Here is a 17,517-nt window from a genome sequence, read left to right as displayed (position 1 = left end):
GTTTCAAAGTAGAGTTGTTATTTTTTTCTTAATGTTTTATCTTTTGTAAACCATTCTGAGGTGTGTGTTTTTCCCCCAATCAAGCGGTGCATAAATTTTATGGGAAAATACATACAATAAAGTAAAATACTAGTTGCTGGAAACTGCAGAATGTCATTGCACTTGTGTTTTTTTCACTGGCACCTGTGAGAACAGGATGATGCACTAGGTGAGCCTTTTTCCTGTTCCAGCAAGGCCTTCATTATATTCTTATGTCCCTCCCAATTGTGATCTGAACAAAACACACATGTCGCTAGGGGTGGATCTACACACAGGGGGGGAAACACTATAAAACTAAGAAATTAAAGCGTTATAACAAAAGAAAAAACACTATGGAAAATCGGTTAGAATTTTTTTTTTTGCTCCCCAGCACCATCTGGTGTTGCATGTTTATAACGCATCCAAAATGCTGTTTCTTGACTAATGTAGCTGAGTCCTAGGTGCCTTAAGGAAAAAGTATTCACTGGCACCAGGGGTTGGTATGTGACAATAATCTAGCTTCTTTAAAAAGAACCAGTGGGAACTTTCCCCCAAGGCTATATTCTAATCATAGATCTGTTTCCTGATATTTTTTCTTTTTGATGAATTTTTTTAAAAAAACACACACACACAAATCACATCGAAACTGTGCACATTTTATATGCATTCTACCCCTAAAGTAACAAATTTTTGTAATTTGTTCTTTTTTTTTAAAAAAAACCACTTTCCCTAAAATACACATTTCTCCATATGTATAAATCTGGAATAAAGTATTCTGGTTTGGTTCGCTTTAAAATGTAAACCATTTGCAGTACTCCTTCATCCCTGCTATAGAGCAGTTCTCACAATCCATTTACCATAACCCCCATGAACAAAATAAAAAGTCGATTACAGTGGTACCTCGCAAGACGAATGCCCTGCAAGACGAATTTTCGCAAGACGAATGCGTCTTGCGATCTGATGGTGACTCGCAAGACGAATTTGTTTTGTGAAAAATTCTTCTTGCGAATCGTGGTTTCCCATGCATTGAAATGTAATTAATGCATTCCTATGGGCAAAAAAAGAAATTTCAATGCATTCCTATGGGAAACCGCGATTCACAAGACGAATTTTTCGCAAAACGAATTGACTCGCGGAACGAATTAAATTCATCTTGCGAGGCACCACTGTATATAAAACACTTTAGAGTCCTGAATCAGCAGTCAAATAGTGGACCTTATTCTGATTGCCCTGGCTAGAAACTCTGACGGGCAAGGGTGATTACACTACCTCATGGGAGAGCTTGTCAATCTCGTCGTAGTAAGAGCTGTAGTCTTTCGGTGTGCCACTCTGCCCATGCTTCTGATGCCACTCTTTGATCAAGTGCTCCAGCTGGTTGTTCTCTGCTTCCAGGTTCCGCACCTGGTCCAGGTAAGAGGCCAGGCGGTCGTTGAGGTTCTGCATGGTGCTCTTCTCGTTGTTGGATAGGAACCCGGCATCATCGCCACCACCAAACCCAAACCCCCCAGAGCCGCCTCCAAAGCTGCCGCCTCCAAAGCTGCCACCACCTCCATAGCTATGCCCACCACCCAATCCACCACCGAACCCTCCAGGCATGCCGTGGCATATCCCCCCTCCAGAGCCAGATCTTCCTCCACTATAACTTCCACTAGAAAACCCTTGGCTGTTTCTCATGGAGGAAGTGTTTCTCCTAGAGGAGGCTGAGGAATACCCTCCTCCTCCACCGCCACCACCACCACCACCACCACCACAGATAGATGTCTGCTTGAAGCTAGAGATGCAGCTCATCATGACGGCTCCGTGGGGATTCTGTCCAAAGCGATCTTTATTTATACTTTCTACTCCAGGTGTTTCTCCATCCCATGTGGGTTTGCCTGGCTTTATTTGCTGATCCCAGGCATGATTTGCCAAAGGAGACTTATCATTATTTCGAACAATCCCGGTCTGTGTGAGTTTGTTTGTTTGTTTGTTTAAAATCCCAACGGTGTAATTTTCTCCTGGGTGGCTCCGTGTTTCGTTCTGATCACTTCCACGATTTTACATCCCAAGTGTCTCCTGCAAGTTTGGACTTAGCCGCCTTCAGCCCTGCAATAACATGAACATTGCAGCAAGGATTATTTGAGATCTATGGGTAGAAATGCAATTGCATACAGCCTGCTTGGCCCACATAAGTGACCTCCTAGAGAGGGACTTGAAAGTTGAAACAGAAGAGTCATAGAATTGTACAGGTCAGCCTTCGCCTACCTGTGTTCTTCAGATGCTATTGGACTCCAATTCCCATCAGCACCAGGTAATTTGGCAACTGTCAGGTGTGGTGGTAGTTTTAGTCCAACGACATCCAGAGAAAGAGAGAGAGCTTAATATATTTGATATATTTAATATTTTATTGTTTAATATATTTATACCCCACCTTTCTCCAAAGCTGGTATTCGGGGTGGCTTACAATATTTAATAACAAAGTAATAAAAACAAACTAGTTAAAAACCTTAAAAACTAGTTAGAAACCTTAAAGAGAAACCAGCAGATCCTTTGTTTGGAAATTAAACAAAGGATCTGCTGGTTTCTCTTTAAGGTTTCCAGACTCAAAAGAGAGCAGGGCAATTAAAGGCACAGAAGTCCTGTCCACTATTGAGTCTGGCAACCCTAAAACTAGTGCTGCCATACGTTCACAATTTCCTGGACATAGCTGGGATTCATCCATCTAAAATGGCGTCTGGGCAGAATTTTTGATAATGGCAGCCCATATCGGAAGTGTTGCTCAACAACTTTTGAGTCCAGATTTTCACTTTTCGAAATATGGCAACCCTGAAGTAAGCTACATCAAAGCTCATTTAATGTGAGCAATTAAAAACAGTTTGTCCGTGGCCTCGTGGTCAGCATCATCTGCACCTCAATTTTCAAAGGCCTGTTTGAAAAGGAAAGTCTTAGCCAGCTGATGGAAGGACTGTGTGGAACCCGGTTCAACGATTGATTGATTGATTGATTGATTGTGTGACTGTGAAAATGGATAAAAGCCCCCCATCCAAACAATTACTATCATCAGTGCAGGTAAGAAAAAAAATATTTTTAATTTTTATCATCTACAATTCTGTCTTATTTGTTTTATAGTACAGTACATTGATTATTGCTTTCATTTTATGGATCAATGGTCTGGTTAGATAGTACAATTCATGTTAAATTGCTGTTTTAGGGGTTGTTTTTAAAACGGATTAATCCGCTTTGCATTACTTTCTATGGGAAAGCACGCCTTGATTTTGGAATGCTTTCGTTTTGGAACGGACTTCCGGAACGGATTAAGTTTGAGAACCAAGGTACCACTGTATACCCAGCTTTTCAGATGAGATTGGCTCCCTGTGTGAGTTACAATTAAAAGTCCCCATGAGATACAATGTAAATAAACGAGTGTGGCTTTGCAAGTGGTGGAGAAAAGAGGAGGGGAGCTGAGGTTTAGATCAGGGGTCCCCAGACTTACCGGGCTTCGGGCCGGTGCCCGCCGCGCCGTCCGCACGGCGGGCCGGAGGGCAGGGGAGTGCGCACGCAGTGGGCCGGAGGGCGGGGGAGTGCGCGCCTGTGCGCATGCGCACACACACACACGGTCGGGGGGGGAAACCGCCGAAAATCGCTTGTGCGCATGCGTATGAGCCTCCCCCGACCCGGAAGTGCACCGGAAATGACCTCTTCTGGGTCGGGAGAGGCCCATACGCATGCGCACAAAGGATTTTCAGCGATTTTTTTCTGATTTGGAAGATCGCCGCCGCGCTGCGCGCCGTAAGAGCGGGCGGCGGCAGCGGGCGGCGGGGGTCGTCGCGGGCCGGATTGGGAGGCCAATTGGGCCGCATCCGGCCCAGGGGCCGTAGTCTGGGGACCCCTGGTTTAGATGTTCTCCGAGCCTATTTTGCATCGCTGATTGACAGGATGATTGCTAGCTTGGATTCTCCTTGGGTGGCCTGTTCCGTAAGGCTAAGGCCATGACAGGACAATGAAAAGCCTGCTCTAAAGCAACTTCCTTGGCTAATGTGATGCCGAAACTAAGCACCCACATGAAATTCTTGAGGAGGAGCGTTCTAGATTCTTGATCAGTTCTCCTGTCAGGATTCTTTCCGAGAGAGCCACGTGCGTGCCTGGTTTCTGCTTGCATGGGAACCACTCCAAAAGCATTCATATGCAAATTGCATCTTTTGTGAGAAATAACCCCAGCCTCAGGTTCCCCATTTGGAAAAATGTGCTCAAAAGGATATATATTCTCCTCGGAGCTACCGTGGGGTGTGAATGAGCTGAAGGGTGCTCAGCATTATATATTAATATAAGAATGGTGTTGTCAAATACAAGGCATGATGGAAAGCCTGAAAATGGCAAAGGGAAAGTTTCATGTTATTGGGCACATGCGAAGCTTTTCCAGTTAAGTGGGCGACATGTGCTTCCTGGAAGGAGCCCAATTTTTTCTGCTAGGTGAACACTGGGGGAGAGTGTGAGACTCGGCCTTTCTTTTTTTAAAAAAAATTCGATTTTCCACACACATGCACAAAAATAAAACTTATTAATTACATCATATATTCCTCATCTCATCTCCTTTCACTCTATTGAGCTTTCCCTCCCTTCATACGGCTTTATTATTTCACTCTTATCTCACAGTTCCTTTTGCAAACTCAGTCAAATTTCGTAGGATTTATTTCGGTCCTGCAAGTGTCTTTAAACTTGTACAGTTTTTCTCCATATAGTCAATGAATTTACTCCATTCTCTCTGGAACTTTGTCTCTCCCTGGTTTCGGATCCCACAGGTCAACTTTGCCAGTTCAGCATAGTCCATCATTTTTGTCTGCCACTCTTCAATAGTCGGTACATACTGCATTTTCCACTTTGGGGCTAATAAAGTTCTCGCCGCGGTTGTGGTATACATAAATAGTCTCTGGTCCCCCTTAGCAACCCATTAGTCCCAATAAAAAAGCTTCGGGTTTTTTGGTAAAAGTGTACTTAAATATCTTTTTCAACTCGTTATATAGATTTTCCCAAAAACTTTTTACTGTCTCGCATGTGCACCACATATGATAAAACTGTCCATCTTTCTCTTTACATTTCCAGCATGCTTTACTACTCGTCCTGTACATCTTAGCTAATTTTACTAGTGTTAAATACCATCTGTACATCTTTTTCATAACATTTTCTTTCAAGGAGGTACATGCAGTAAATTTCAATGTTTCGTTCCATAGTTTCAACCACGCATCATATTCAATACTGTGCCCAAAATCTTTTGCCCATTTTATCATCACCTCCTTAGTCATTTCATCTTTAGTATACCATTCTGGCAAAAAATTATACATTTTTGACAACAATTTCACTCTGCCTTCCAACAATTCTATTTGAAATTTGGACCTTTTTTCTTCAAAACCTACTTTTTTATCTTTTGAAAACACATCATTTACTTGGTGGTACTGCAACCATCCAGTTAAAACCTCTTTTATTTCATCATATGGCCTCAATTTGCAACCTTTATCTGATTTCATCAAAATCTCTTCATATGTGGCCCGAGACTCAGCCTTTCTTAACTTGCTGCCTTTCCAATGCTGCTAGACGATGACTCCCACATCCCTGGCCATTGGTCTTGTTGACTGTGACTGATGGGAGTTGGAGTCCAATACAACCGAGTCCTCTGCAATGGAGGGATTCTGATTTTGTCGGGGGTTCTCGGGAAGACCAGTGCTCTCTATCCGGAAGTAACTTGAGTGGCTTTGGAAGAGGATTAGGCAATTATTCCCTCAGACCTTGGAAACAGAGCATTGCCGTCATGGCAACTAGCGATTGATAGTCTTCTCCATGAAACTTTTTCCCCTTCTACTTTATTTCTTTTTCTTTATTTTCTTCTTTTGTATCCTCCATTTTCTCTTTGGGGTTTTTACCATAGCTGCCAAGTCTCCCGTATTCCCCAGGAAACCCCCGTTTTTCCAGCTGTTCCCAGCCGAAAAAACGGATTTTTTTGTTTTTCCCTGATTTATTCTGGCGCGGCGGCCATTGTGGAACTGGGCGGAGCTTGCTCAGAAGCGACTTTTGATGCTGCTTTGCCCAGTTCCAAAATGGCTGCAGTGCGACATCTGGTGCGGCGGCCATTTTGGAACAGGGCAGAGCAGCATCAAAAGTAGCTTCTGAGCATGCTCCGCCCAGTTCCAAAATGGCAGCAGTGCTACTTCCGGTCTGCTACTTCTGGTCCAGTCCCTTATTTCTCAGGCTGGAACTTGGCAGCTATGGTCTTTACAATAAATTGCGGACATCCTGGAAAAAAACGGTAAATGAGACAAAGTAAAATACAAATCGGACTGCATTTAGAAAATTTCTATATGCTAATATCAATCTATATATACAGTAATATCGAGTTTCCGGGAAATATTCTAACTGAATTTTAAAATGTCTTTTCTTTTATTATCATTATGGGTATTGTTATTGTTATCACCATTGTTATTGTTATTGTAAATATTATGTTTTTTTGTAAATATGGAAGCTTAAATAAAGTTCTTTTTAAAATAAATTAAAAAAGAAACTTTCCCATTGCCCTTTAGAGGCCCAAGTTGCCCTGCCCTCACATGAAATCTTGGGTTTCCATTTTTGGGAGAAGGGAGACTACAGTGCTGGGGAGACGGCAGGCTGGTGAGACCCCCTAGATTTAGAGGCCCGAGATCCCCTGCCCTCGCATGAAGTCTTGGGTTTGCAATTTTGGGAGAGGGGAGACTGTGGCGCTGGGGAGAGGGCAGGCTGGCGACGCCCCCTAGATTTAGAGGCCCTAGGCTTCGGCCTACTTAGCCTATACAGTGGTACCTCAACATCCGAACGATTTGACTTCTGAAGGTTTCGACTTCTGAAGTCGACAACCCCGGAAGCCTTTTCACCACGTGTGTCCTGCGCGCGCATTCGGCACATGCGCAGAAGCACGAAATCGCACATGTGCAAAAGCAACGCTTCGACAACCAAAGACTTTGACTTACAAAGATGGCCGCGGAACGGATCATCTTCATAAGTCGGGGTGCCACTGTACATAAATCCTGCACTGTCAGTGCATCACCTGAAGCAGCTGGTTTTAAATCAATAGATGACTTCAGCAGTGCCTTCACCTGCCTAGGCAGTGTGTTTAGAAAAGATGTCATAATTATATTTTGGAAGCATGCTGCAGATGATTTGTGGTCATGCTTTGTTGTCATTGGGTGTCTGCCTGGCACTGAGCGGCAAGATTTACCTGTTGCTACTATAATAAACTTCCTTGCTGCACACAAGACTTCGTTGTGTTTCCAGGCTGTGGTTAGACGAAAATAGTTTGAGAAGTCTTGGTGAGAACATACAGTGGTACCTCTACTTACAAATTTAATGCGTTCCGAACGAATATTCGTAAGTCGAAAAAATTTGTAACTCAAATCCCATAGGAATGCATTGGGAGAAAAAAATCGTAAGTCAAAGCAACCCTATCTAAAGATTCGTAAGTAGAAAAAATCCTATCTGGACCAACTAACTGGTCAAAGAAAACCCAGGCCAGTGCTGCAACCTTTCACATCCATGTTTAGAAACACGAGGGAATGTGGAAATATTTCCTACTCTAAAGTAAGGTCACCTCCAGACTGTCAATGCTTTGGAGAAGGGATTCAAGAGCATGCCAGGGTTTTAAGTTTGTGCAATTAAAGTGGATTAAAGGTTCTGTCACCTTGGTGCAACAATTCAACTTTTGGGGTGTTTTGTTTGCAGTTAGGAAACTGATGAGGACATGTACTGAAATGTGTGGGATGAGCAAACAATTAATGAGAAGATGTGCAATCACCTTGCAGGCAAATCAGGAGGGATGTGTGATGGATGCTCATTGCGGTACAGTCATACCTCATGTTGCGTCCGCTGCGGGTTGCATTTTTCCAGGTTACGAACGCAGCGGACCCAGAAGTGTTTACGGTACTTCCGGGTTTCGCCACGCACATGCGCAAAAGCGCCACTCAGGTTGCAGACTTTTTGGGGTGCAAACGGCACCCCGGAATGGATCGGGTCTGCAACCCGAGTACCACTGTACAACCTCATTGCAAGCAGATCAGAACAAATGCTCAGTAAAGACTGGAGATGAGTTGGAAGGAACCCTGAGGATCATTTAGTCCAGTGTTCCCCAAACCTGGGTCTCCAGCTGTTTTTGGACTACAATTCCCAGCCCAATGACTTTAAAAAGGATTGGAAACCTTGAGAGCCAGTGTGGTGTAGTGGTTAAGAGTGGTAGACTCGTAATCTGGGGAGCCGGGTTCGCGTCTCCGCTCCTCCACATGCAGCTGCTGGGTGACCTTGGGCTAGTCACACTTCTCTGAAGTCTCTCAGCCCCACCCAACTCACAGGGTGTCTGTTGTGGGGGAGGAGGGGAAAGGAGATTGTTAGCTGCTTTGAGACTCCTTCAGGTAGTGATAAAGCGGGATATCACATCCAAACTACTACTACTCTTCTTCTTCTTCTTCTTCTTCTTCTTCTTCTTCTTCTTCTTCTTCTTCTTCTTCTTCTTCTTCTTTAGATATACAAAAGCAATACATTGAAATGAACTCACTTGCACGATTTGAGTAATACACTTGCAATGCATAAATACAAACAGCAAATACAAATAGGGACTAAGAGGTTAATAGAGTAGGAAATAAATTTATTTTATCATAGAAGGTACACAAAATTATATGCAGAACAGAAATAATATACTCTAAACCAGAAAGGAAAGGCGGGGGAAGTCGGGGGGGGGGGTTAAAACTGAAAATGTAAAATGTAATCTAAATTTCTGAATATGTTAAAATTTGGTGAAAAACCTCAATAAAAAGTATTTACAAAAAAAACCACACAATTCCCACCATCCCTGACTCCTGGTCTTGTTAGCTACAGATGGTCGGAGTTGTACGTAGTCCAAAACCAGCTGGCGACCCGAGTATGTGAAACACTGATCTACTTGATTTCCTTCTGTTTGTAAACACAAATGTTCTGAATCTGAGGGGTTGTGTAGGGCTGCTTCTGCCTGTTGTTCCAGTTCACATGACGTGATTGGCTTTAAATGTTTTGAGCATTTCCTTCCGTTCTTCTTCTTGTTTTCTTTTACTAGCACAAACTTTCGTAGTGCTTCCTCGTTTTAATTTTCACAAAAAGTTTAAATTAAGTATTACTGCGACTCACAGCGACATGTAAATGAGTCCTCACTTGCTCTCAGAATGCGTGCTATAACGATAGGCAGCGATCGTATTGCTTCATAGCTGACTTTACGATTCTGAGTAGCTTGAAAGCTTCCACGAACTTTAGTAAACAGTAAGTTAGCACTTGCGTGACTGTTACACAGTCATAGACAGATACGTCACACGCTTAACATTACTGCGCAACTTGGCTCTGACAGAAATCTGTCTGTTTTCTTAAGAAAGAAAATGACAAGAAGCCAAGCCCCCCCCCCAAATACCCTGTTTATGCAGCCCTGGATTGCAGCCTGCTCAGCCCATATGGGAACCTTGTGCTGCTGCTGCTGCCAGCCTTAGTATAGCAGGGTCTTAAAAGCGGAACCAGCCCCCCCACCCATGAAGTAAGATGAAACGATTGCTGCCTCCATGCATGAGCCGCTGAAGCTTTTCCTCCAGCTGTGTTTCCCTGCCTCTGGGTGGAAAGAGATGAGCAAGCAAAGTCTTGCCTGCACTGCACTTCCCTTTTACTAAGAATTCCAGCAAGGCCTTCCTCTCCAGCATTGCTTCCTGGTTTCCCCTCCCCGACTCCGCTCCTTAGGGCAAGGAGAAACCAGCAAGCAAAAGTCTTCCATTCCCGCGTGTGTTTAAATGGCGTGGCTGACTTACAAGTAAGTCTTCTGCGTCCCTCTACTCTCCTGTTCTTGAATTCCTTTTCCCCTTTGTAAATAAACCTCCTGCGTTTCAACTGGTCTCCTTTTAAGTGCAAAGTGTGCTTCTCGCCCAGGTGTTGAGCGGTTCACAGCTCCCTGGATCTGCTGCTGGTGCTGGCTGCTTTCCCTCCCCTGCAAAAAAAACCAAAACAAAACAGAACAAAAAGCCCTTAGTTTTCTGGGGTTTGTTTGTTTTTGCTGCCACTGGTGTGCAAACTACAGAAAACTAAGATGGAGGGCAGCCAACATCCCCTCCTTTCCCCTTCCTGAACTGTCTTTTGTTTTAAACTGTGTATTGAGTGAGAAAAGCCCCATATACAACAGCAATGAAGTTTCTGCAAGTCCGCTCACCCCTCTTGGTGTGGCGGCGTTGCAGGACGGCAGAGGCTTCCCTGGGGCCCCGATGTGGGCACTGGAACTGCCATGCCCTTCCTGATAGGCAGGGGGCAGCAGAAGCCTCCGCCGCCTATCAGGAATCAGATCCTAGCCTGCACCCTGCTTTGGCAAATGGGGATGCAGGCTGGGACTTGGGCTGTGACAGGGTGAAGCTGATGGAGCCGACGTTGGGCTTCCCTCGGATCTGGCCCTTGCCTGTTTAAGCAGCCTGCCCCTGAGGCACTACCTGCTCCTTTCCTCAACGCTTTCCCCTGCTCACCTACCTTCGGTTTAAGCTGATAGTCAATGACTTTGCTGTGGATACGGTGGTCACTGTCCTTTAAGGGGCCAGGTAGGAATTTGCCTACCGGGCTAATTGGCACTGACCTGGTGGTTTTGCCTACCTCATAGCAACTGGTTGGGCATTGGGGCAATCCTTTGTTTTGGATGGAGGGGAGGGTGTAGTCTCCACCTGCCCCTCCAAACGCTGGAGGGTCCCATTAAAGAGATCTGGGGGGAGTGGCCATGTCTGCGTGCCCAGGTGGAGCCAGGGCCGAAAGGCACTCCCGCAGATGGCGGTCTCTGCAGGGGTCACCCTATTGGATGGTCACCTTAGAAACTCCCGCCTGGATTGACCACACGTCACTTCCAGCAGGCAGGCCGGAAGTATTTACCATATTTTCCCGCGTGTAAGATGATGTTTTTTTTATTTTTAAAAATGTTTAAAATTATGGGTCGTCTTATAGTGCAGAGGAGGGACAGGCGATTGGTGGCAGCCACGAGCAGGAGATTGTCAGTGGCGATTGGGCAGTTGCTTGGTGGCTGCGTCAAGGCCTGCTGACGATTAGCTGCGGCGGCAATTGGGCGGGCGATTGGCGGCTTTGGCAAGGCATGCGATTGGATGAATCCCCCTCCACCCAAAGCTTAACAACTCTGAGCAATCACTACCCATTTCCTTAATTTGGGGTCTTATACACGGGGGCAATGTTATACATGGAAAAATATGGTAGATTGCCCCATGCCCAAGCCAAACCTCTTTCATCTGTATTCGATAAAGTTGTGGCCTGTTTTGACCCCAAACCAGTCTTACTGGTCTCTTATTTATATGGGTTGGGGTATGGGGAGCCTGTTGCCTGGTCCCGCAATAGTAGGCACTGTAACTCGCCAAAGATGCCCTCCTCTATTGTCTCCCAAGACAGGCGGATGCCATCAACAGTTGTTTGCTATAAGAGGTAAGCTTGACTCTTCCGTCTGTGTGTTGGACCCTTAACAAACTACAATCCTTGGAGCGCAATTTTCAAATTCACTTCAGGTGCCACGATGCCTTAAGCCCCCACCCCTTACTTAAAAGGACTGACCAAACTCAGCATTTGAGAATGCTTTCCGTTTGAATCAGGAAGAGTTGTACGTATTCAAATCCTGTGTTGGTCATGAAGTTCACTGTGCTTCGAATTCACAGGACAGAGGTGAGGATAAAGTGGTTAAAAGCTACCTGGTTTGGCATGGAAGGCTTAGAGCAGTGTTTCTCAACCTTGGGTCCCCAGTTGTTGTTGGACTACAACTCCCATCATCCCTAGCTAGCTGGACAGTGGTCAGGGATGATGGGAGTTGTAGTCCAACAACAGCTGGAGACCCAAGGTTGAGAAACACTGGCTTAGAGGACCCACCAGTCAGGAGGAAGTGACTCAATGATTTTTATCTTGAGAACAGAATAACCACAGGAAACTCCTGACTCCAACCAGATGAAAACAAGCCCAGTGATTAAACGTTATAATGAAACAATCTACACAGAATTTACGTTGCCCTGAGCTCTTCATGGAGAATCCTGGGAACTGTAGCTCAGTGTGTGCACCTCTGACAAACTACAGTTCTCAGGATGACGGTTAAAATGGTATAAGAGTGGTTTTAAAAGTATGGTGTGGATGTAAACAGACTGGAAATTCCTGCAATGTGTTTTTGCTGCATGTGGTGGTGGTGATTAGTGATCTGATCCACATCTTTTAATGTTAAGCAGATGAAAGGAACAGCAAACTTGATCTGGAGGGAGGGGTGTTTCACTTTTCACCATGCTGTTTTCCTGATTTATTTATTTTTCTAAACCATGCAATTAATCAAGATGAGAGTGATAGGATGAGGGAATTGCACAAGCCTATATTCCCCTGCCCATGTGGCAACCAGGAGGTGGGCTATATTCAAATCAGGGAAATGGCAAGGGGGGAAGGGTTAAAGCACATCTTCTCCCAGCGCTGCAGCTGTGCATACACGCAGAGCTGTTATAAAGTCAAACAAAATAAATGGGGAGATCTTATCACTGTTCTCCAGCAGCATGTGTGGTTTGCTTCATAAGATATGTAAAAACGGGTTGCTGAGGGTGGTATGCAAACACAGCGTCAATCAGCTGCTGTCTGTCACCCAATACCTTTTCAAACAGAAAGGTTTCTTGATGCTTTGTACCTCTGTCAGAGAACTGTGGGCCACCTATAGGTAATATTCCTTGATATTTGAGCTTGGTGTCCTTCCTCCCTTTGATATTCTGCCATTATTAAGAAGATGCACTGCAATAGTCTTAAGAATTTCAAAGTGCATACAGGGATGGAATCTTTCTCCAGAGGTGGGCAAATCAGGATCTACTGGAAGATGCCTTATTGGTTTTGCAGAAAACCAGAAAACCAGCAATGTTTCTGTCTCTCAATTGCTGAACCACTGCAATGACAAAACTTGTTCTTAGGCTGCCGGCGGGGGCGGGGGGGGGGGGCTTGTAACCAGGAGTGGACTTCTGTGTGGGAAAGGACTGTGAGCTTACTTCAGTTCTGGAAGTGAAAGCAAATTCCTAGGCTCAGGATGTGATCAGAGGCACCCTGTTCTTTAATTCCAGTTGCCTGTATTTTGCATTTGGTTGGTTGGTATAGCTTGGCATTTTAGCAAAAGATGGAGTAGATTTGGCAAGCCTGAAATTTGTGCATCCATGTTACATTTTATAGTGTGTGTGTGTGTGTGTGTGTGTGCGCGCGCGCGCGTGTTTAACATTTGCATCTGCCTATATAACATGTACTAGAATCCGTGGGCTCCTCTGGACATCCTTTTCTGTTGCACCAGGGCCACCTCAAGGAGGTCGGGCGCCCTGGCGCTGTGGCATGGAGATCGCTCCGGTGCCCCCGGTGCTTCGCCACGCAGTGCCCCCCCTGCCGGCCCGGCGCCCTGGCACCCCGTGCCACCGGGACTACCCCTAGAGCCGGGCCTGTATTGCACATTCATGCTGATGTGACGCTATTGGAGCTGTCATATGTGATCCCACTTTTAATACTGTTTGCACCTATAAAAGTGTTGGGGGGTGGTCACACAGCTTCATTTCTAGTCAGTGCATACCCTGTAATTTCTTGCTAGCACCCTGTAACCCTTTAAACCACAAATATTCTGGTTTATTTTTGTCCTGCTCTTGTTGCGCTATAGCTCCACCAGACCCTAATAATGTGTTAGCATTGGGGACACACTGCAGAATGAATCCTCCACTAATGGGCTATTTGTTCTGTCAATAACATCTTACAGAATATGCTCACAATAGAGCACCAGTCTGGAGGGCCGCCTTGTGCTGCGGTATCAGCAGACAGGCCCAGCTATTGGACAGAAGGGATATCCGTCCAAATTGTTGAGTTTGCAAGAGGTACACCTGATATCTCAAATATATTCCTTTATCCCAGCCTAGAACATCTTGAGCTTTGCCTGCTGATTCTCTAGTGGACTACACAGCATCAGCCCCCACTGGCCTTGTTTGTTCTGAAATGCCTGGCGTGTTGTATATCTCTCATGCACTTCATTCCCAATATGCCTCCCTTCATGCTTTTGACACGTGCTCATTTAGATGGCTGCGTTACTGCAGCAAGATTTAGCAACTTTTACAGAGAAGGATTTGCCCCCTTCTGTCTCGTTGCTCAACACAACCGTGATGTCGGTCTCTCACCCACACAACCAGCCACACCCAGAGTGCCATCTCCAGTTGCTGCAGCTGAAAGCTGGGATAAGTGAAGCCAAGTACCGGTACGAATAATGTATGGTTCGATTCAGCTGAAGTCACTTCCAAGGAAATGCCTTTGGAAGTAATGGCTTCCATCAAACTGTTATATGTGACTTCCTGTCTTCCCTGTCTGTGTCTCTCAGGTGAGCGAACCTCAGCTGACGCGTCAATGAGCAGAAGCCCCGCCAGCAGCCCTTCCCATGAAAGCCAGCCCTCGGTCAAGATCAGGAGACGAGATGGGGCAGGTAAACATCATGGGGACACTGGTGCTGTTGCTTGTCACCCTCACTGGGACTGTCCAAGGAGGCACGCTGGCTCTTCCTCGCCCATCAAATGTGAGTTATACCCTCAATGAAACACGCTGCCAGTTGGATGTGGTGTGGGCTCCTGTAAGAATGGAAGGTGCCTGCGATGTAGAGTATCGGAGTGCTATAAGGACCGGAGGAAATTGGGTCGGAGATGTGTTTTTTACAAACACCTCCCGAACAGTGCAGGTACCTTTGGGTAAAGAAGTTGTTTTTGGAGTCAGAACGGTATGTCAGAAACAGGAAGGAGAGTGGCTTAATATCTCTCTTCCACACAACGGTGTTCCAGGTACAGGAGCGGTTAATGTCAGCTGTGTTTGGCATATTGAGAGATACCTGGAGTGCTCATGGCTTCGTGGAGAGAATGCAAGTCGTGACACAAACTACAGCTTGACTTTGTGGATCCCAGACCTCAAAAGAGAACAGCCATGCACAAATTACACCAAGCAAGGGGGTGCCTTTCGATGTGCATTTGGCTTGAAATATGTCTGGACGGAACTCAGCATTTCAATACAAGGCAATTCCAAGGACATTCAGCCTGTGTGTATCCTAAGCGAAATATCGGGAGAAGGCAGATTTCCAGTCAGACTGAAGACTCCATCGATTGTGAACATCACAAAGAACAATGGAGGTGTTTTTTTAAACTGGACTAAACCATCCCTATGGAGTGGCATGAACTATGATGTAGAAATCAATAACTCAGGATCGGCGATAAAGCCAACTCACAATACTAATATGTCAATCAGTCTCAAGCCTAAGGCACGCCACACTTTTCGAGTGAGAGCAAAGTTCAACAACTGGACCAGTGATTGGAGCGAGGTGGTGGACTGGGATGAGAGAGACCACACATCATGTATCCCATACATTCTTGCTCCATTATGTGTGGCCGTCCTGACTGTCGTTTTTCTCATTTACCGTAAACAGATTAAAGAGATGGTTCTTCCTACAATTCCTGAACCTAGAAACTTTCTGGAACAAATGTTTGACGGGGAAAGGGAAGACTATTCAAAAGTAAAACCTGCCCCAGAAGACACCAAATTAAGCTGAGCAAATCCATTTGATGGTATTGATGCAGCCTTCTTAGGGGAGCCAACTTGAATAAAATATTGTGGGGGCTCAGGTAAGCCCCACCTTGCATAATCGATCACAAGACACACCATTTGAATGGCAATGCCCATCAACTTTGGGGGGGAGCTCCCTCAAATATTTTGTTTGGGGGCACTGAAGGGACCTTGGCCTCTTAAGAGTTGGCTCCTATGCTTCACATTATGGGATCTGAGGAGAGCAGATGACTCTTCTGGCCTGAAATGTTTTCTGATCTTTAGGGACAGTGACTGATGCTCCTAGCTGATGAACCATCTCAATCAGCTGGTGAACAATTTTCCTGCCCTGGGTTCCTTCAGGAGGAAAGGTGGGATATAAGTTCAGTGAACAAAATAGTCTCCTGAATCGTTAGCCTGAGAGCGAGGGCATGTCCTCTGGTAATGGAAAGGAATGACTTGAAAGAAGGAGAGAAAGACTAGAGAGGAGAGCACTACACCAGCCAGCCCTATCCTGATGCCCTTCTGATCTTGCTGGACTACAATTCCCATTATCCCTGCCCAACAGCCACACACTAGTTGGGGCTGATGGGGGTTGTAGTCCAAAATACCTGGATGGCACCAGGTTGGGGAAAGATGCACCATAGTTATGTACATCTTGTTGTCTGCATTGAAAGAAATTGAGAAGTGCTCCTTGGTGGCTAGGCAGGGTGTTCATGAGATGTCTCCAGCTCTCCAGGTGTCAGGAGAACACAGCACACCTGTCTTGTTGTGTGGGTGGCAAGCAAGTGTTGCAGGTCAGCGTGGGCGATGTGATTCATGTCCACAAATGTGTCAATTAGCAAACTTGGACAACTAATCTTTGCCTCCTCCAAGTGGTTGGAGTGGGTAGCTGCAACCTGCAATTTGAGGTTGTTAGAATGGGAGAAGGGGACGACAGAGGACGAGATGGTTGGACAGTGTTCTCGAAGCTACGAACATGAGTTTGACCAAACTGCGGGAGGCAGTGCAAGACAGGAGTGCCTGGCGTGCTATGGTCCATGGGGTCACGAAGAGTCGGACACGACTAAACGACTAAACAACAACAAAGAATGGGTTGATCTTTTAAATCAGTGGTTCTCAACCTGTGGGTCCCCAGACATTGTTGGACTACAACTCCCATCATCCCTAGTGGGAAGGTCCAGCAGTCAGGGATTGTGGGAATTGTAGTCCAACAACATCTGGGGACCCACAGGTTGAGAACCACTGTTTTAAATGAAAGGACTGTGGTGTTCTGCTGTCCCTCAAGGCAGATGGTTTAAATATGGCTCCCCTTCATCGCATACACAGCTCAACATGACAATGACAAAAGCCCACCAACAGCATACAAATCAATATGGCTAACCTGACCCAAAACACCCACCCAATCCACTCACACATGAAAACAAAGATCACCACAGCCAATCACAAATGAACAACCACACCCTAGGCCAACCCCAACCTCTCTCACCACCAAAGGAACACAAGAGAATAGCAAAGAACCTGTACAAGCGACGCTGACACAAAACCCCACATATATTATGTAAAATAGAAACATTGCCACCCCACCCCCACTCACCTCTCCCCCTCCACCTCTCTCCCCCTTTTCTTCCTAATGTTTCAACAAACAAAACTGATCTGTAAAAAATGTTACTTGAAAAAAGAGAGAGACATTGTACATACTTTTGTAAACCAAGAAAATCTTTAATAAAAATACATAAAAATTAAAAATACGATAGGTTTATGTGGGCAAATGGGAAAAGTGATTCTTTAGAAAAGTTAGAACTGAGCATGCTCTATGCCTGTGATTTTACGGGAACAATTCCAAAATAGACACCAGACTGAGAACTGTGTCAAAACAAACCAAGAAATAAAAACAGCTATCTTTCCATCTTC

The 17,517-nt window shown here is 45.4% G+C and overlaps 2 protein-coding genes across 3 annotated transcripts in view; one reads left to right on the top strand and one right to left on the bottom strand.

The window, feature by feature from the left end:
• The window catches only part of LOC118095791 (uncharacterized), a 22,308-nt gene extending 12,284 nt beyond the window's left edge, over positions 1-10,024 (bottom strand). The window contains exons 1-2 of the mRNA XM_035137035.3: positions 9,828-10,024; positions 1,288-2,103 (exon numbers count right to left, since the gene is read on the bottom strand). Coding sequence (XP_034992926.3) covers positions 1,288-1,809 — 522 coding nt within the window. The 5' untranslated portion in view covers positions 1,810-2,103; positions 9,828-10,024. The remainder of the gene's footprint in view (positions 1-1,287; positions 2,104-9,827) is intronic.
• On the top strand, positions 9,507-17,517 carry LOC118095792 (interleukin-13 receptor subunit alpha-1). Of its 2 annotated transcripts, XM_088654568.1 has the most exons (3): positions 9,507-9,829; positions 14,402-14,593; positions 14,853-17,517. In XM_088654568.1, the coding sequence occupies exons 2-3, from the start codon at positions 14,428-14,430 to the stop codon at positions 15,608-15,610; spliced, it is 924 nt and encodes a 307-aa protein (XP_088510694.1). In that variant the 5' UTR covers positions 9,507-9,829; positions 14,402-14,427; the 3' UTR covers positions 15,611-17,517. The 2 variants fall into 2 exon arrangements, with proteins under 2 accessions (XP_088510694.1, XP_034992927.1); XM_035137036.3 differs by having other exon boundaries at positions 9,509-9,829; positions 14,402-17,517.

Source organism: Zootoca vivipara, chromosome 12 (genome assembly GCF_965207765.1).
Source record: "Zootoca vivipara chromosome 12, rZooViv2.hap1.1, whole genome shotgun sequence".
Taxonomy (NCBI): domain Eukaryota; kingdom Metazoa; phylum Chordata; class Lepidosauria; order Squamata; family Lacertidae; genus Zootoca; species Zootoca vivipara.
This window is presented reverse-complemented; position numbering and strand designations above follow the sequence as displayed.